The 20649-nt window shown below is 37.9% G+C and overlaps 1 protein-coding gene across 2 annotated transcripts in view; it reads left to right on the top strand.

The window, feature by feature from the left end:
- LOC108970441 (serine-rich adhesin for platelets-like) overlaps nucleotides 1-16750 on the top strand; it is a 23534-nt gene extending 6784 nt beyond the window's left edge. Inside the window, exons 1-5 of one of the 2 annotated variants that reach the window (XM_018935833.1) lie at nucleotides 6546-6617; nucleotides 7990-8112; nucleotides 10731-12975; nucleotides 15213-15657; nucleotides 16122-16750. In XM_018935833.1, coding sequence (XP_018791378.1) covers nucleotides 10749-12975; nucleotides 15213-15657; nucleotides 16122-16356 — 2907 coding nt within the window. In that variant the 5' untranslated portion in view covers nucleotides 6546-6617; nucleotides 7990-8112; nucleotides 10731-10748 and the 3' untranslated portion in view covers nucleotides 16357-16750. Of the gene's footprint in view, nucleotides 1-6545; nucleotides 6618-7989; nucleotides 8113-10730; nucleotides 12976-15212; nucleotides 15658-16121 lie in introns of those variants that run through there. The other variant, XM_018935822.1, reaches the window with a different exon arrangement.
- The last annotated feature ends 3899 nt before the right edge of the window (nucleotides 16751-20649 follow it).

Consider the following 20649-nt stretch of genomic DNA (forward strand, 5'->3'; position numbering starts at 1 on the left):
ATAATTATAGTTTTTAATTTATTACGTTTAATGAGTAAAACACAAATTAGCTTTTTTTTGTTTATACAAAAGCGGTCGATTTTACTGTTTTTAAAAAGAGACACTTACTAAACTTCGTATTTCAATTAAAAAAAAATAAAAATAAAATAAAATCAAATATTAATCTCAAATATTGTGGATATGAAATTAAATTAAAAAATAAGAAATATAATGTTTTCATTGCATGTCAGTCTCTTATATTTCGAGCTCACTATCTTTCAATTGATTTATCTATAGCTGAATATGTTTTGGTTTTAATTTTTAATATTTTTAAGTAATCATTAATTTATTTTTTAATAAAAAATTACTATACCGCAAAAAGTACTGCTATAAAACGTAGTCAAATATGCACAATACTTGAAAATGTTGAGTGGTAAGGTTTGTGTGGCCACGAGTATATGTAGAGTAATATATTACAATCTAATTAAGAATATAACAAACTATAACATATTAAAGTTAATCATCATAATTTTAACAGATTTAGAAGCTCCAATTCGTATTGGACTCGCATTTCAGAGTAGATCTTTTTAATACATACATATATTAGTACTTCTTCTTAAATAGGTATCGCTTGAACACACTAAACCTAAGGCATTACTAAGCACTTGCCAAAGAATGCTTTTTTTGCAAAGAAATGATTTTTGAAATGTCTGTATTGTATTTTCTAGAATCATTATTCATGGTTGCGAGACCAATTAGTTAAGAAGAGAATAATTCATAAAAGCAATACTAAAAATACGTTCAGTACATTAGGCCAGATAAATCATGTCATGATCTATTATAATACCTTTTTTTCCTATAAAAAATTGTTTGATATTTTGCTTCGTCATTTGCCTGTGCAGTGCCTATATTGAAAATATATAATTAAATTATATTTGTGTAGTAACAGCGATTACACCCATACATATATGTGTGTGTATTACGTGTTATACTGAATTAATTATCAAATTGCTTTGAAATTGCACGAATAATATTTCACACAAGATAAAAATACTGTCGACAATCTTAAATAAATATGTACAGTTGTTTTGCTGAAATACGCCCTCTTATATAAATATGTGAAACATTTACAGACACAATCATATATGCATATACATATTCAGTACTTATACCAACGCGTTTTGTTTTGGAAATTCTTAAAGGGTTTACTTAACATATATATGCAAATATTGCAGTAAAATGTAGAATACAGACAAGTATATATTTCGCTAGAGCGGGCCGATTTTTTTTTTTTTTCTATATTTCCCCTATTGTAGAGAAGAGAATTTAACGAGGTTGAGCAAAACGCAAACACTTGTCGGGAAACTGACTTTGAAGCAAGAACTCGGTAATGAGTTAATCTACTTTATATATGGAAAGCCTATTAACTAACTATTTTAGGAACTAAATTCCAAAACACCTGTGTAAATGTCATACTCCATATCTCACATGACCATATTAGTTGTTGCAATCAACTTGTCTCATTCATCAACTTTTCCAAGCTGATATTGTTACTTTAACAAAAGCTTGTTTAGCGGCGCTTACAAAGTACTCAACAAGGTTTTAATGACATTATGTCATTAGCTCACTATTTTGTTGAAGTAAGTTTAAGGTATCGTTGTTTCTAAAACAGATATGTTTTATGATGCAACGAAGATAATTTTAATATCTGCAAAAACTTAGTGTTATAATGGCACAAAAATGTTTAGCAGCGATCTTTTTAGACAGCTTAATAATACTCCAAACTCAAGTAATGTACTTGATCAAATTGCCGTAATATTTTTTAACCGGTTACATGGGTTTACGGGTTTCAAAACATCGAAGTTTTTTATTATGTTATAAAATTTTAAAACATCTCTAGGATATTGTCCTAGTTGATCCGGGTAATAGTTTCGGAGATACAACCTTGAGAACTTATGCGCTCGAGACTAGCTAGGCTAAGTGCGCCGCTTTTAAACGCGTTTTTCTCGAAACTGTGTTTTTGAACCGATCTTCAGGCCTTTCAGATACACTTCTTAAAAACCTGGACAAAGAATATATATTTATTTACATATATTTGAAAACCAAAAAAGTCCAAGTTCTAAATTAAGGTTTTAAATAAAACGCGTATTTTTCACTTTAGATGATCGTGTAAGGAGTTACCCGTCCAACGTGTGCACATCCGAGGGGCCACCGGAAATGGCGACGGAATACCTGAGTTTCAGAATTTCTTTGTTAGTCGTGTATATTTGTAACAATAAAACATTTAATTTTTATATGAGATACAATTATTGGAAAAGGCTCTTTTTCGAAAATCATTAAATGGAAATTTTAAGAATAAACCAACATTGTCACTTAAAAATTTTTCATTGCATCCTCAAATGAACTTAATTTTTATCATCCAGTTTGTATGGAAGAGATATGCTATACTGAACCATTTTTTCAGTAAATGTACCGTTAACTTAGCAATATGTCAATTTTCCTTAAGATTCGTGTTGAATAAAAAGATTTCACATACTTTTGATCGCTCACTTTAAATGCAGCTATATGGCGCTTCGATACCGCGTAGGGTGGCGTTATAAAGAAGCAGTTTTTTATAGAGAAAAGTACGCGTGTAAAATTTCCGATCGATATTTTAAAAACTGGGAGATAAGTTATCACATATATATAGACGGACTTGTCTAAATCGACTTAGCTCAACGCGCTGATCATTTACACATATATTCCACAGAATCTCCGACGTTATCTGCTGGCTGTTACAAGCTTCATAAATTGTCGTTCAATGAGTTTTGCAGAACTTCTCTGAAATCAGGCCTAAAACATATATAGTAGCGAAAAAATATTTTTGTATTTCTAATGAAACTTCAACTCATTCATTTTATATTTATAATAAATTTTTAAGTACCAAATATGTACCATTTGGGTTGACCACTGCTATTCCATCTGTGTAAAACTTTTCTGGTTTCTCGGCGAAAAACTGCAACAATTAATTTTCTCAGGTTTCTCTTGAAGCGAACTTTTTTCCATTTAGGGAGTTCTGGGAGTTCGATGTTACAAGGTAAGGTCTATATGGTGTTTGAATCAAAACTTCCCAATCAAACTCTCCCAGTTTTTGCCGAGTCATTAAAGATGTGTGTGGTCTAGCGGTGTTCTGATGAAAGACGAAGCTTTTTCTGTTGATCAGTTCTGGCCATTTTTTTTTTTTTTGTTTTTTTGATTGCTTGCTTCATTCTTATCAGTTGCTGACAGCAAAATGTAGAATCAATCGTTCGGCCAGGCTAAAAACTAAAAAAATTTGATCTTCATTACAAAACCTATAATCACTTCCGTTAAAAATAAATATTTATATAACGATTCCATTAACAAAACTCCGTACTCACATAACTACACATAGTTACTCTTCATAAAATCACGACTAAATTATAAGTGGGTAGAACATTCTCAGCTGAACATTTTATATAAAACAATTTATTAACAAAGGTCACTCCATATATATATATATATATTTTTTTTTTTCAATTTGAAATGTGTTACGCATGTATTTTCCGCATTTTCAACATTTAGCGAAACGCTTGCTCAGGCATGTAATGAAACCCTCTTGCCACCTTTCAGCCGCTCTTGCACCAACACGCTTCGAATACGCACACTACGCAGCATAGAAGTTGAATGGGCACTTAATCGTAGACAAGGTCAGGTTCAGGGAGAAAACTAGAACCAGTTACTTACTTAATTATACACTGCATACATACATATGTATACAAACGTAGCATACAACCAAAAAATGCGTCTAAGCAATTAGCCAACGAATAAAAACATTAGGAACAACAGCAAAGTATAACAACAATAACCAGTGGCTGCGGAAGCTGTGTAAATTAACAAACTGGTTTCCAAATTGTTAAACATTTAGCTCGATGGAAAAGCTTTCAAACGAGTGTATGTATGTGAGTACCTCTCAAGTAAGCTTAAAGTGGGCTTAGCCCGTGCAGTCGATAAGGCAGTTGAGTTTCAATTTTTTAGTAGCGAAAAGTTGGAAAGCCAAGCTTTTTTCACTTTTTTTACATTTTTGACACTTCACGGTAAATAAACAAATGGATAAAACGATAACACGCAAATGGTATGAAGGTGTACCGGTACAATTATCGCTTAGAAATAATTGCACTCTGACCCAGGTATGACATGACAATCAGCAGATAAATATAAGTGTATACATAAATATAATTGGAGCTATGTTACAAAAGTAATAGCAACAATTCGGTGTCATTGTTTTGACTTTCAAAGCGAAATGTCGTCAATTTAAGCCATCGATTTTCCATTTTGCGGTTTTGACACTGAACAAATCATTAAGCGTTCCGATCGATACATCCGAACGAACGTGTCAAAGCGACTGTCAAAATGCTACACAGGATATATAGCTGATATGCCTGTGTGCGTAGAATCACATAAAGAGCTAGCTGTGCATTCATACGTTGTATATATATGTATATATATATATATATATATATTAGAGCGGGTCGATTGGTTTACTATAAAATTGCGTAAGTGGAACACAGATCATTCTGAGCAATTTCTAAGTGTTCAATTTATTTTTTATTTAAAAGTTTCAAAACTTCCTGTTATTAATTTTTTTTTTTTTTTTTTTTTTTTAATTTGCCATTCATACTCTTTATTTAAACATAAGCTCTTAAAAAGAAACCGCAAAATATAAATTTCAATCAGTTCAACCTTAAAGTCAAAAGTCTTTTCACAGCATTTTATTTGAAAAAAATCTCTAAGCGAATTGGCTGACGGCATTTCGATCACGATGGCTCACTCGAAAGGAATAGAATAATCGTCATTAATTTACTACCGGCTGACATGTTTAGCCCAGTTAATTTTTGCAGGCATTACTTTGCTGTTAGCTCCGTTGCAATAGAGTTCTACGATGGTCTTTTTTATCATTCTGAGAACCACAATGTTGCACTTTTTATTGATGTTCTTACCATGTGGCTCCGGAGTTAAATCGTTTGGTCACTTCTGATCTTAAACAATTTTTAACTTTTTTTACGCCTCATAATGGTTAATAGTACGTTTTTGTTGCGATACACTATAAAGAGAGCATATTCAATTATCATTAGGGAAGAAACAAAAAATATGAAAGAGCCAAATTAGAACAAAATCAGAAATTTTTATTGCCTATAATTAATTTATTTAACCTAAACTAACCCTGCTTGTAACACCCAGAAGGTAATGTCGCATATCATATGTGGGTTGCTTTTATATTTCGGCATTTGACAACCCTATCGTCGCAATCTTTAAACCCACAACTTTATCGTAAAGTTTGACATTTTTAATGGTATACATACTCAGAATGTTTTGACACTCAAACGATATTTGTGTTATTTATAGTAACATAAACCAGAAAATGGAATCAAATCGCAAACATATTCGCGGATTAGCTCATCAAAAGTTCAGGGATGAACTTAATTACATTTTGATGATGAAACTATATAAAATACTAGTGTCCATCGATAGTATAGTGAATTCAATCGAGGTCGTGGATCACTGCTAGACGAGTTTCGGGAAAGTTTTTCAAAGTCTCTTGTTGTTCCGTAAACTATTGATGCTGTGCGCAAACTGATATTGCCAGATTGTAGTGTGACCTAGCGTGAGATTGCTACTATATGGGCATTAATGGGACTAGCATACATTTAATATTGCATGAATATTTGACTGTAAATAAATTTCTTTAATCGTTAAAAAACGGCTCGTGTCAATTGGTCTAGTGAAATGTTAACAAAATACGAGAGCGGTGCTTCACAACACGTCTATTACATCGTGAGGGGTGTTAAATGGATGATTGGTACATATAAGTCCGAAAATAAACACCACTCGACTGTATAAATATTTCAAGATAAGCCGAATCTAACAAAAGATTTTTCACGCACTTCTAGCAATTGTTTGCCTGTATTTTTGGAAAAACTGGACGTTTGGCAAACATAACATCGGTATAATGCAAAACAGTAAATTATGTGTGTTATACAAAGATTTGTTTGCCAGTTGTACTTTAAGAAATCAGAAAACCAACCATCAACACATTGACTGAAAATGCATTTTTGAGCACTCAAAACGGTGATTTTATGAGTCATCCTCCGTACAATCCTGACCGCATTGTACAGAATAACTTTTTTTATTGCCGTTCGAAAAAAAAAACAAAGAGGTCAACGTTTTTCGACACATGAAGAGGTGATTGATGCGTTCAACAGAAATATTTTGGAGATACCTCAATCAGAGTGGCATAAGTGCTACGATAATTGGTTCAAGCGCATGGAAAAGTGTATAGATCTTAATGGAGAATATTTTTCAAAACAATAAATCGATTTTTGATAATTAAAATTTATTCTTGTTCTCGATTCCGGAAATATAAAAGGCAACCTACATATATATTATTCATCTAAATAATCGGCAGGGCCACAGCTGAGTCTATATACATAGCCAAGTTCGTCTCTATGTACACTTTCAATGCCTTAGTTTTTGAGATATCAATCTGAATTTTTCGCGCCAAAAACCTACTCATTTGTGGGAATTGATATCGTACTAATATAGCATTTGGCTGTCATATAAACTGATTGATCAAGTGCAAGGTAAATATCTTTTTCTAAGTTTTCAAGCTAAAAAAATGTACGCTTAAGGGGTGTCATTGCTACAGTGTAGCCGGAGTTAAATTTTTTACTTGTTTTTTTTTCAAAAACTTCTGGAAATTAATTATTATGGATGAAGGGAAAGCCTTCAGTCACCAAGAAATACAGATGACATTATTTCCAATTCTGGACTATTTTTATTTTTATCTCATAAATGTGGTAAATTTGAGCGATCTTGGCTCTTCCATGTACTTCTTCTTGGCAGTTTAAAACGAAACAAGAATCCTTCCGATGTGAGATCGCATACTGCTCATTCACTGCCAGCGATAATAATAATCATAAATCCATCTAGGAAAATGAGGCTCTTCGCAAAAAATTACTTATTACCGATATTTGATTACGGTTATGAATATCTTGAGGTCTATGAGTCTATAAAAACTATGTTGTATGCATTGAGTATCTAGTTTAGTTGGATATTGTACAAAAATAGGCGCGAATTAAATTTTTTTTTTTTTTTTTTTTTTTGAATTACGATATCTGAAAATTGAATACTCGGGTTTCACAATATGCAGTCTTCAACGAGGGAATTATGCTCATCGAATAAGGTATTTCTTCATTGCAAGCTTATTCATCTTTAGTAAATACCGAATTCAAACTTCTCATGCTCGAAAGTATATTTAGTTTGCATTAACGAGATTTTTCGTTATCCATCATCGGTTTCGTTTGCAATTGAAACATGGTGTAAACTGCAACCACAATGCTTTTTCAAAATATTAAAAAAAAAAAAAAACGTTGTGTATTTTTCAACAATAAATAAATCTTATTTAGCACTGAGAAACTACTCCGGCTTACTGAGTAAATCAAAATTGTGCTAACCTAATGCTATGCTATACTAATATAGTCCCAGCTACCCTTCTGCAAGCTTTGCGGTTTTGTTGTATTGTGTTGTTGTAGTGTTGTCATTGATTTGGTGAATGCTGCAACAACCTGCAGCAATTTGGACGCAATGACAACAACAACAACAACGTGCAGAAATAACACGACCAACTTGCAGGTAAATATAACCACAAATTTACTCTGGCTCATCACAAATACATATGCACTAGCATATGATAACTGACACACATGTGTATATATATATAATAGTATATAACTTGCATCTTTGCCGCTTTGCTTCACATTTAGTTCTATTACTGGATTTGCGTGTGTGTGTGTTTGTGTGATTTATGCCGTTCTATTTCCACTTGCATATGTGAACTCTAATACCCACGTGTATGTACATATGAGTGTTTGTGTGTGCGGGTGTTCGGGCGCGTTGCTCGTTTTGTTCGTTTGCGAAATGCGGAAAATACAATTTTTAAAATTTCATTTTTAGGTTAATGGCGAAGACGTGTTGGGATTGCGCATAACGGATATTGCAAAATTGGTTCAAGCCAAATCAGGGCATGTCACGTTGCTGCTCTGGAACTGTGGTAGTGATTTCAAATGTGACCCGGAGGTAAATTTTGCATTCACATGTCATCCTCACAAACATTTTCACATTTTAGCCTTTAGATATATATGTATAATATATGTGTGTGTGTGCCTGCATGTGTGATTTGATTTAAGTAAATTATGGCATAGTTTGGGTGGAAATAATAGCAAAGTGAAAGCGAAAGCTGCTTAGTCTACCTTGCAAGCGCTCTCATTCTGCAGTTGAAAAGTGATTAGTCTCGCTGTAAACCAAATCGTGGTCGATATGTGCAAAAAGAAATAGAAAAATCAAGAAATCGAGAAATTATTGAGAATGGTGCAGAAGGTTTAAATAGAATGTCGACTGGAATTTTAATAAATAATTTTCACAATTTTGTTGAATGAAAGTAGGGATTCATAAAGAGCAGTAAATTTGGTTTATAAGAGCGGAAGACAGTATTAAATCTTCAGGATTATCCTCCATTTTGGCAGAATTAAAGTGAGGATAATAATATCTAAAAAAAAGCACTTTAGTTATAGACAATATATGCACTCTGTATGCTTCTTCTTCTCTTAGATATAATTTCGAAAAACTAAACAAAACATATTTATTAAAATATTATTTACGTTCTCACTTCCAGTCAAGCGATTTCACTGCAGAATTTGTTCTGCGATTAGTTTATATCCAAAAGAATTCAGTCCGCTAAGTTTTTATATCAATCACATACGGAATCATTCCATCTACATCTGAATTTTTTAAAGGCTAGGTTAGTTCACAACAGATTCAATATGTAATCTAAAACTCCTATATAATGAATCATAACACCCTCACAGATTGACAAAGCGCTTTGAGCCCGGGCAAAAATTTGTTGAGGCGAGTAGTGTCAGTTTCTGTTACGTCTCCTGGTTCACCAATGGTGAGGCTGAAATGCTTCAACCTAAGTCTTGTAAAGGATGCGAAATGGAGGGGAAAATCCTTAAATGTTCGATCAAGATTTTTGGTCTTTCCAAAGGAATGGCTATTGGACAATGTCCAGCAAGAATTGCTCAGATTGTGGCAAGATGATTTTTGTTTAAGTAAGTAAATAGCTCGAAGAGTCTACTGCGTTCTAGTCTAGTATTAAAGAGTCATGTAGTTGCACAGAAGCAGGTCATTCACTAGCGTCTGTTAAGCACACGTGAGGTTCATTGGGTCAGAGCTAGAAGTTGAGATTAAAGATGGAGTTCCAACTTGGTTCCCTTCCAATAAAAACGCGGCAAGCTCGTCAGCTTTGCAGCTGCCAACAATTACACTATACCTTGATGCCATTTCTAGTGAGATGAGGGACTCTTTTACTTGTTTTAAGCGCACAGTTTGCGTGCCCAGCGCGTAGTATTTGCGCTCAGCTTTCGGAGTTAATGCTAACCTCCCTGAAAGTGGCTGTATTTTGTAGCAATACATCTACCGCTACCTTAATAGCAGCCACTTCTGCCTCAAGCACTACAGAGGTCAGGCAGAGAATAAGCTAAGATTAACGTAGGACCCCTAACAAAAAAAATCACCTCCAAACTTCCCTTCTAACTGCGACCCATTCCGTAGAAGCGCCCACTGCACTTCATCTCCAGTGATTTCTTCCCATACATATACCTATCGTGGGTATGTGAGTAGCGCAAATACCCTCACGAGTAGCATCTACGACACAGTGATCCCACAAAAACATTTCAAGTAAATATTTTAACTCTCAAAGAGTTTGTCAGATACTCTATCGGAAGAAAATTTAAATATGGGAGTTTTTTCTGGATGACACCATACCATAGAAATAAGAAAATGTGTTTAAATATAGCATAGACTTACCAGAACTACATATTGTGGAGTAAAAAAAAAATAATAGTATTGATGAATACTGCATTAGAGAAAAATTGTCATGTAGGCGACAGAAGTATTTTAAGTAGCACAAAAAGTAGCGGCAACTATTGGTACTAAGTCCACGATCTGTTGGGTAACTGTTATATACGAACCAAAAATATTACTTTTTTTCTCTTTTTTTTTTATATCAAAATAGGAGAACCCAAAGGTTTAGTTTAGTTAGTGAACCTAACACATAAACATTACAATAGTAGACATCTACCAGAAATACAATTGAACAGAAAGGCTCCGGTTTTACAATTCATGAGAACCTTGAGCTTATGTGGAGAACCAAAGTTTTCAATAGCTTCAAAATAAAGGATTTACAACGAAAAGAAGGGGGGTCTGTTAGGAAATATGTATTGTTGAAAACTTTCTTTTCACTGTCTGTAATATATTATTACGAGTGTTTGCTAAGGAGCAAACCTTTTCAACCAAACCACCAACGATTCCTCTATTCCTCGTCTACATTTCAGATTTTAAGAACAACCTCATCACATTAGATATAATCTTGAGAAAAAAACCAAATATTTTTACTTATTTTAAAATAAAATTTAAAAAGCACATTATCTAAAGCAATCAACAAATTTTGTCCGATAATTAATGACCAGTCGAAAACAACGCAATTCCACTCAGCATTCAATCACTACATAGACTTTCAATCATTCATTCGAACTTCCTCTACTTACAATATAAATAATTGCAATTTTTTATATTTTACAACGCGCGCTCACACTCCTGATGACCACTCCAACAACAACACCACCACTAACACACAGAGTATTTGCTGTGCGCCAATGCCACGCACACTGCAACGACTCGCCACCATCGTACAATCCATATTGACCATAATCGAGTGTCCCGTCTGTTTGGACAGCATCACACCGCCGGTAATGCAATGTCAGAACGGTCACTTGCTGTGCCTCGACTGTCGCATACGCGCCGAACGTTGTCCCGTCTGCCGGGACCGCTACACGCCACAGCGCGCTTTAATTGCCGAACAAATCTACACAGCTATCACGAGCGCATACAATTTGTGTAGCGGCAATGAAGACAAATTACGCCAGAAGTTATTCGGACCGGGCGCACAATGTGCAGAGAAAGTGCTGACTAGACGTTGGAGACGCGCCGAGGCGGCCAAACAAACGATTGATGACTGCGATGCGCAAACGGAAGTTAGAACAGCGAGTATCTACGCAAAGCGGAGCTGGCTGAAAGCGACACTGGGAAGCGGAGCGGCATCGTGTGCGGGTAAACATGTGGCAGCCGGTGGTGGGCAGCTGGGACATTTTAGCTTGACAAATGAAACAGACACCGCCGCCAAGGTGGATGCGCCATTGGCAGACACAGCTGTGGCAACGGAAATGTGTGCGACGAAGCGTGCGAGTAAAAGAAAAAAGATTCTAATGAAATTATGGCATGCCAGAGCCACATCCACGGAGAATCTCTCAACAAGTGTTGCAGCTACAAGTGGACAACTGAATGGCAAAGTGATTGGTATGAACAGCATTGATAATGGATTGGCGACGTCTGCTGGTGCAACGACCCCAGCAACAGTGACGCACGTTCATGTGGAACCCTCCAGCGCGCATCCACACCAGCCATCGCCAACACCATCCATTTCGCATCGATCTGTGCGAAATGCCAGCAGCGAAGTGGAAACGGTGATGAAAAATTCACAAAACCACTCGACTTTGAGTGACAACAATGGCGGCGCTGGCGCCGCCGGCATATGTGAGGCGGTGGCAGACACAGCAGCCGAAACGAAAACTCGCGCATTGTTAATGCGCACGCAACAGCAGCCCGAGACGAGGTTGGCGATGACAATGCCATTGAATTGTGCGACAACAAGGAAAATAATTTTAAATGCTACAACAACAACAAGCGAGTCGGTGCAGGTAAATGCCGTGTCAAAGCTTGTAACAGCAACACCGCCACCAACAGCAACACCGAATACAAATGACTCCACATCAGAGTGCGAAAACAAGCAGCCAGTAGCCAATGGAGAAGAAGCGGAAAAAGAAGAATTCGAAGCAGTTAAAGAATGGATAAATGGAAAAATATCGCCACAGCAGCAGCACGTTCAACCGCATTCACAATTGAGTACGTGGCAGCTGCAGCGAAATCAAAGGCAGCGACAGCAGCTCTCGCCTACCACCAGCAGTACTGACAGGCAGTCAACAGCGGCACCTCCAGCCAATGTCATCGCCATCGCCGTGGAACGTTGTCCGTCCATGCTGCGAAGTCAATCGCCGTCTCAAAGCATATTTAATGACTACAAAAACAACAAACAGCATGAAATCTGCAATTGTCCATCGTCCACGTTGCTGTATGTGGACAGGCGCCGTCCCGCCAGCCACACGCTGACTTCTTCCACTGAATATTTAAATAAAATCCGCCAGCCAGCAGCAGCAACAGATGCAATGCTCCGCACATCTGCCATTCGGAGGCAGTGCAGCGGAGACTCGCTGGCAAGTAGCAGGAAAAACTCCAACAACAGCATTGGTAGCAGCTGCAGCAGTGGCAGTCGCAGTGACATCACTGCCTCGGCGCATTCAATTCTAACACCTGCCTCATCGCTTTCGTCCGGTGTGTTCTCCACTTCAGTGGATGCTAACGATTTGGCTGCATCAATTGAAGCATGCCGTGCGCTGCCTGATGACGCTACAGAAATTACTGCTATTAGGGCGCACAAAAATGCGTTGTTATCGCCAGTGGACAGCTTGGGGCAGTCATCATCAATAACTTCGTCATTGCGTTCTTTATCGTCGTTGGCTTCATCGCTGTTTTCTTCGCCGCCATCGGAGGATGCGCTGCCTCCCTTAATGGCGGCTGCAAGCGCTGAAGCGTGTCTCTCTGCTGCCGCCCTTAATTCTACCTTCAGTTCTTCGGTGCAACCAGCAGTTACACCTCCGGTGACGCATTTGTCCAGTGTGGCACCTACACTTATTCGCAAGCAGCTGGGTGAAACGGCTTCTAGTGGTTTTCGTTGTCCCTGCGACGGTTGCGACCAGAAATTCAACGGTGAGTAGAATGTTGATGATCATTAAAGACACTTGTATAATAACAACGAACTATGATTATTTAGGTTCAAGTTGGGTAAAATTCATCCTAAGATCCGAGCTATAATATGCTTACTCAGACCTGTGTTATTTGAAGAAATGTTTGGAAGTGCCAAATTTAGAATGAAAATAACACAAAACACTCTTACATTATCAAATTACTTAGTTTTCTTAAAGGTTTCTCAAGACTTTTTACATGTCTACCGTTATTAATAAATAATAAGTAATGTCATAAATATAACCAGAATAGCAGAAGCCTTAATATTGGATTTAAGAGGATAGAAAAACCAATCTCACCCAGTTGCAAAACCGATTGTCACATAAGGTGGTAAAGTGAAATTCTAAGATATTTTTCAGTCTGGTTAAACCTGTCTCTCCTCCCAAATTCTCCCTGGAATTTATACGAAAGTGCCATGGTACCATTGGGCAAAATTTCATCAGAAACGTTGTCAGCAATATCTACTCACACAAACGACTTTATATATTCTTCTTTAATGGCTTAGTCACCGATTACGCGATTATAGCCCAGCTAAGAACAGCGCGCCAGTCGTTTCCTCTTTTCGCTACGCGGCGCCAATTGGAGATTTCAAGTGAAGCCAGGTCCTTCTCCACCTGGTCCTTCCAACGAAGTGGAGGTCTTCCCCTTCCTCTGCTTCCTCCGGCGGATACAGCGCCAAATATCTTCAGAGCTGGAGTGTTTTCGTCTTTCGTCTCGCTCGCTCGTCGTATATCTCACACAGCTCATCGTTCATCGAATGCGATATTCGACGTGGCCAACGCGCAAAGGACCATAAATCTTTCGCAGAACCTTTCTCTCGCAAACTCGCAACGTCGATTCTGCAGATGTTGTCATCGTCCATGCCTTTGCACCATATAGCAGGGCGGGAATTATGAGTGGCTTATAGTTTTTGGTTTTTGGACGTCGACTTCTCAGTTGCCTACTCAGTCCGAAGTTGAGTTTTGCCTGTTGGCAGAGCTTTCTTTGTATAACCCCATAGAAAATAGTCCAACGAAAGGCTTATAGGCGACTTCACATACTATATATATATATGCTCATCGAAAGTTGCATTCAACAAATTGATTGCTTCACTGGTTGTATGGCATACAACACTGATGTGCTGAAACCAAAGGTCGTTCAGATTAACATCCACCGATTCAGGCACGAAAATATCTTCAATTATGGCTCTCGTTCCCAACTGACTCTAAAATATGGCTTTCTTCATTTTTGAAAAGTGTTAAGCAATGATTCTTTCTGTCCACAGTGTGTCTGCCGTCTGCCGTCTGCCGTCCAAATGCGATAATTTTGTTTATTAACGTACCCAGTCAACCAGAATTGAGCTCAATGGCTAAAGAAAATTTCTTGTGAAAATCTGGATCGATGCTTACCTCGTTTTGATCGTTCGGCTTCAATGCTTGCACGAGTTGGATTTTGTCAGCAAAGCACAATTCTTCCGTAAAGTCTTCCTTGAAGCGGATAGGCACAGCTCCATTTGTTGCGCCTAGAGGCGTATGGACTCATTCGGGTTCTCTTAAGCAACCTTACTTCGAAACCAATTCATGGTTGCTTAAATTACCGACTTTTCTGTGCAATTGTGTCGACAATGAAAAGCCGAACCAAACTATGTAACCGGTTCTTGGTTTCATTTGAGCACTTCGAACTGACAGTCTAATTCAGAGAATTTTAATCTTTTTCACTGAGAGTTCGAAGGCTAAGTTTAATATAAACGTGAAACTCGAAGTCACAGTAATTTCGTTATTCGAAATGTAAGTAAGGTCGCTGTAAGTTTATTAGTTTTTTTAATATCCCGACTGCGACCAAACCTGTTGGAGAACTGCCTTTTAAAAATAATCCGATTAAAAATTGGATATATTGCTGAGCTTTCAAAGGCTTTCGTGAGCTAGCTGAACAGCTTTCTTAGTTCAGTGGAGTACTGAATCTGCTCGTCAACCCGCGTTTTTTGCATATAACCCCCTCTTTGCTTGTAATAATTAACCTCGGACTCATTGCATCTTGCGGAATTGGCTTCCACATGCACAGCTGCTTGGCCTTTTCTAGTCAAGACAGCGCTTCTCATCAACAAATTAAAATCCCATGTCATTAAAAGCAGCACATTTAAGATACTTTCGTAGAAAAAAATTTCCTTATCATTTGAATTTTGAGTATTGAATTTCTACACTCACTGCCTTACTTACTTACAGCCTCTTCACAGTTACAGCGGCATGTCAAAGTGGAGCATCGCTTGCCAATACTGAGCTTTGCTGGTGATGAGCTCGTCGCTGTGCCATTGCGGCAGCCTCTGGCGGATGTGGTGCTCATACTGGAAGCGGGCGGAAAAGAAAGTGCAAACAACAGCAGCAACAACAATAATGACAACTACAATAACAACAACATAATCAAGACCAACAACAACAATTCGATGCACTGCAATGAGGACAATGCGCTCAGTGATGCGTGGCGTGGAGTGGACCAGAAGGACAATGCGGATTGCGTAGACGAACCAAACGCCAAGGACAACAAGGATGTAAAAGATATGCACAAAGCCGAGCAAGATATAGGAGGAAGCAGTGGGGATGTGCACTCGAGGCATATTGAGAAGCAACTAGAGCAAACTAGGGAATGTTGGATTAGAATAAAAGCGCAAGAGTAAGTATATGAGTGCATCTAATATGTGTGCTTGTGTGCGTATGTGAGTGTACGTGAGACCCTTACGTATTGACAAGCTTTTGTGTTGCTCGCAGCAGCGGCTGAAGTGCAAGAGAAGAGAAGGGAAATAAAATGTGACCAAAAGACGCCACTCCAGCGGAATCCTTTGCTATAAAAAGGCAAAACGACCATTGAGAAATGTCAAAGTGAAAGAGTTCAACTACAAAAAAACGCTTACAAGTGCCCGCCATTGCTGCTGAACTTGCATAATTTTCTAACCGCTTCAGCTCTGCGGCAGCGAGGTCACGCTTTCAAGACTTTAAATTTATTAAAAGCATTTTAAACTTAATTTCACAACAACAAGCACCTCTAAAAGTGCAAATTTGTAAAGTCATTAAAAAATGTCCTCCAAACACATTTAATAAACATGCTTTTTTCATAAAAAATTTTCACATCTCTTCCAGAGCTTCCATTGACACGACGGCGTTGTTGCAAGCAACCGCAGCGGAAAGTGCTGATTATGTGTTGAAAATGCGATTAAGTTGTATTGGTGACACAACAGTGACGGCAGAAGGACCGACAGCGGCCATCGAGCTGCAACTGGTGCGCCGGTCGCCATCGGCGGTGCCTGTCAAAGCACAGCGTTCAGAGGGCAATATTGTGGCTGCGCTAAAAGCAACCACAACAGAACACAGTTAATGCTGCAACCTCATAGCAATAATAACAACAATGAAGGCATTTGTTTGCAGCAATATTAGCATGCACTCAACACAACAATACAAATAAAACAACTGGCTATTACAGCCACCAGCACTTTGGCCACAGCTTAAGGCCACGTCGGCGGCAGGCAATGGCATGGTCCTATAGCAACAACAAGGAAAACAAAAACACACGCACTCATTATATATATGACAACAAAGTTGTAAGACGCTAACTGATTACATTAGCGCTCGAAGGTTAAAAACAAAAACCAAACACAACAATAACACTACATTTTTTAAAGTGCACGTTTTGTTGGCCTACTATTGTATTTTTATTGGAGTATTTAGTAAAGATTAGGAACACTTAGCAAACACCCTATGATAGTAATGAAGTATATGGTACTCGTATATACATTTTGACAAAAAATATTGTAAATAAAAAATATTATAAAAATATACACCAATATTAATTTTGCCGCCTTCAAAGTAATCCCCACCAGATGTAATGCACTTGTGCCAGCAATTTTTCCAGTCCTCGAAACACTTTTCATAAGCACTTTTTGGGGTGGCCTATAGTTTCTTCAGCGATTTTTGTTTTATGTCTTGGATCGATTGAAAATGGGTTCCCCGGCCAATGTCAATTTGGAGAACAGGAAAAAATCACATGGAGCCAAATCTGGTGAATACAGTGGTTGATCGATGGTACTCAATGCGTTTATAGCTTTAAATTCGGTCACAATCCTGGCTCGACGAGATTGTCATTGCGTACGAGTAAAATCCCGCACACGTCTCAATACGGCTAAATAGAAGTTCTTATTGACCATCTGTCCATTCAGAACAAATTTATAATGCACCAAACCACGACATGGTTTTTTGAGTTTCTTGAATTATGAACATGACATCGAAACTATAACGGGGTTTCCAGAGAATGACATTCTAAGAATGAGCCCAAACTGGAAAACTGGTAGAAAGCAAGGTGATGCCATCGTTTTACATGCGTCTCTTTATGAATTCGTCGCATAGAATCAATCGATCAATTAGCCGGTTTGATGCGTCTACTTCAAACGCTTTGGACTTGTCGTCAGAAATTGCTGCATTTTTCGCTACGTGTCTTCTTTTAATTTTTTTATGTTTGCGAAAGTGAAAAGTTCGTTTCAGAAAATGCGCTGTGAGTCCCTTGAGCCCATCAAAAGTCATTCGCTGGCGTGCTTGTATTGGCTCAAAAGGAGTCTGTTTTAAAGCAATCATTAAAGATTTGTATTAGAATTCGTGAAGATGGTATTTTTTTTTTTTTTTTTTTTTGTTTTTTGTTGTTTGTCAGTGTGGATCAAATTTATGAAACCACTCGTCATGAGCTTCAAAATGCTCAGTCTCGATGCGGAATAGAACCTGATAAAGTGGTTTTCATGGCAGTTCACATTTTTTTTTTTTTTTTTTTTTTTTTTTTTTTTTTTTTTTTTTTTTTTTTTTTTTTTTTTGTTTTGTTCTGAGTAGGTAAAGAATATATTCTTCATAGCCGTGAGACGTTGCCAACTCTTAACTTATGGATAATCTGAGACGTAGTCGCGGCCAATATTTGAAAACGAAAAGAAGATGCTTTAAAAAGATAATAAACATTCCCCACTAAGTTTGAAGTTTTTGTGGTTTTTCTTTAAAAAAAAAAAGTAGCTCGAAATGGCTCACCTTGTTTACTCTTTAATCCAGCCATCTCCCCCATATATCCTTCGGAAATATTTTCTTCAACTTAACCTAATGGAAGTTCCTCTCGGCAACAGGTGCAACGACCCTGGTCGCATGACCATTTACCGACTTTTCTTGCATTTCCTTCAGCGGCACGACTTGCAATTGCGACCGACCGCCGTTTTCGCGATAAATTTAATTGACAGCTTTTGCGTTAAATAACTTCTTTGCGCCAATTAATATTGCGAAACCGCCACGGAATATTGACAGCTGCGTTATGGCTAAAAGATCTGAGCATGACACGCCGCTTTCAAGCGTTGACGTATGTCAATGGAGCTTGCATCAGCGAACACAACTCGCCACCGTGGCAGTTTCTAAAATAACTGTATATAAATAGTGGCATCGCTGAAGAAGGCGCTGTAGCTGAAGCTAGAAAAATCAAGAAATAATAATAAAAATTGAACAAATTGCAAAGAAGCCCAATATTGGATAGAAAACTGCAGGCGGCATTGTTTTTGTGCGCGCCAAGCCTCTTGTATGCAAAACAATGACAAGTTGATTAGTTTTCGTTCACATCCTTTCCTCTACTCTTGCGACACAGCACACAGTGGAAATCAATTGCAATGTTAAACGACCAACACTACATATATGTAAATTGCGTTGTAAATAGCTATATTAGGGTGGAGCTTAATCGTAAAGAGAAGGTTTCTAATCTGCGCACCTCATTCGACATAATGGTAGGGTTTTTCAAAAAGGACATTACAAAAGATTAAATTAAAAAAAAACGATCAACGGTTAATAATCCAATGAAATTCTTTATTTCTGTGAAAGCATATTCGATGCCATTATATATGGATTTCGATTTAATTTACATGACCACCAAGAGCCGGCTTGCAGAACTCCAGACGCTGAACCCAGTTTTCGTCCGATGCGACCAATTGACTGAGCCATTTCATCAAACTTGGTTTTCAATAAATTCGATTGCGACATTCACTGTGTGGCTGTTAGCACCGTCCTGTTGGAACCACATATTGTCCAAATCCATATCATCAAATTCGAGCCAAAAATATTCGTTTATCAATTTGATCTTATATGGATGTAGGCCAAGATTTTGTTGCAAAATTCGCCACCACGACGTTACTGAGATGCTTAACGCTTGAGAACGCCGTGTGAGAGACTGATTTGGGTCTTCCTCAATTGATTCGCTATTCGCGACAATAATATTCTCGCCACTTCGGTTATTTCTTTGTCTCACTGGTACGGGAACATTTTGTACAGTGCCTGTGGATTCAAATATTTTCACTAGACGCTCAATCGTTGACCTGATAGAACGAACATGAAGACCATAAATTGTATGTAGCATCCTTAAAGTTGAGGCCACTGGCTCCGAATTTTGGTAGTAAATTTTTATAATTTCGACTCGTTGTTGGATCGTATATCTTTCCATGATAAAATGGCAAACCTTACTGAAGAGAAACAGCAAACAAGCGGGGAAAATATGCCGTCGTTTGCTGCCTCTATCAGTCTACTTTTGTAGCGTTCCTATTGAAAAACCCGTTAGTACTTAATATGGTTGAGCTGGGTTAAGTTTGGATCTATAGCATATAACAGAATCCTTTATAAAACTAGTTGAATTTCATGTTACGAAAGACTCCTAGAACTCAACAGGACCTGAAGGGCTTACGGTGTGAGATTCAAGCTGTTAAAGGCTTAAACTTGTTTAGGGGGATCGTCTAGAAGGTGGACTTACTTCAACCAGCTACAATCGTAACTAAAATTATTGTTTCGAACTAATTATTACAAGGGTGATCCTAAAAACTATACTAAACTGAACTAATAAGTGCCACCCTAATATATGTGTACAACAAAAAGTGTAACTATATGAATATAAAGTAGATTTGTTTGTCTGCATGTGGATGGAAGTCGGCAAAGCAATCGAGCGGCTAACCTACAACTCAGTTAGCCACTCAATCCGCGTCCGTTAACCAACTGCCATTAGCCGAGCGTGTCAATTGCAACTGCAGCGCCGATGACTGGCGACCACCAATAACCAAATAACAAAAAGCAAATACAACCGCGCGCGCCCCCCTCTCACTCGTGCATCCGCTCGTCGCTCGTCGCTCGTCCGCTCGTCCGCTTGCCGGCTTAATCGGTTATTATGCTAACGTTGCAACCGCAGTAAGAGCACTTTAGCGCCGCCCCCCGCCTGTCACGGCTCACCACCTCGCAATCAACTGATTATAATGTCATCAAAACCGGAAGTGGCAGTTTAATTTAAAAGCGATAATTGAATTTTATTTCTGCACTTTTTCTCCTTGCACTTGGCGTCATTTGTGGGGTTAAATTGATTTTTGCGGGCTAATGGGCTTTGGCGGTGCGTTAGCTGAAAGTGCCACGCCGTAAATGAAGAAACGAATTAAGTGTAATTCAAAGCGCCGAACAAAGCGAAGAGAAAGTGAAAAGAGAGTTGTCCAAGAAAAAATTGAGTTATAATTGCATTTGGAAAATGGAGGGTGGTGGTTGAGGGAAGGCGCCGCATTAAATTTGTATTGAGTGCAATTAATTGCTTCGGAAGCAGTGACAGATTGTATATAACTATTGTCTGGTCATG

This window comes from Bactrocera latifrons, unplaced genomic scaffold (genome assembly GCF_001853355.1).
Source record: "Bactrocera latifrons isolate USDA-ARS-PBARC rearing strain unplaced genomic scaffold, ASM185335v1 scaffold_107, whole genome shotgun sequence".
NCBI classification, from domain to species: domain Eukaryota; kingdom Metazoa; phylum Arthropoda; class Insecta; order Diptera; family Tephritidae; genus Bactrocera; species Bactrocera latifrons.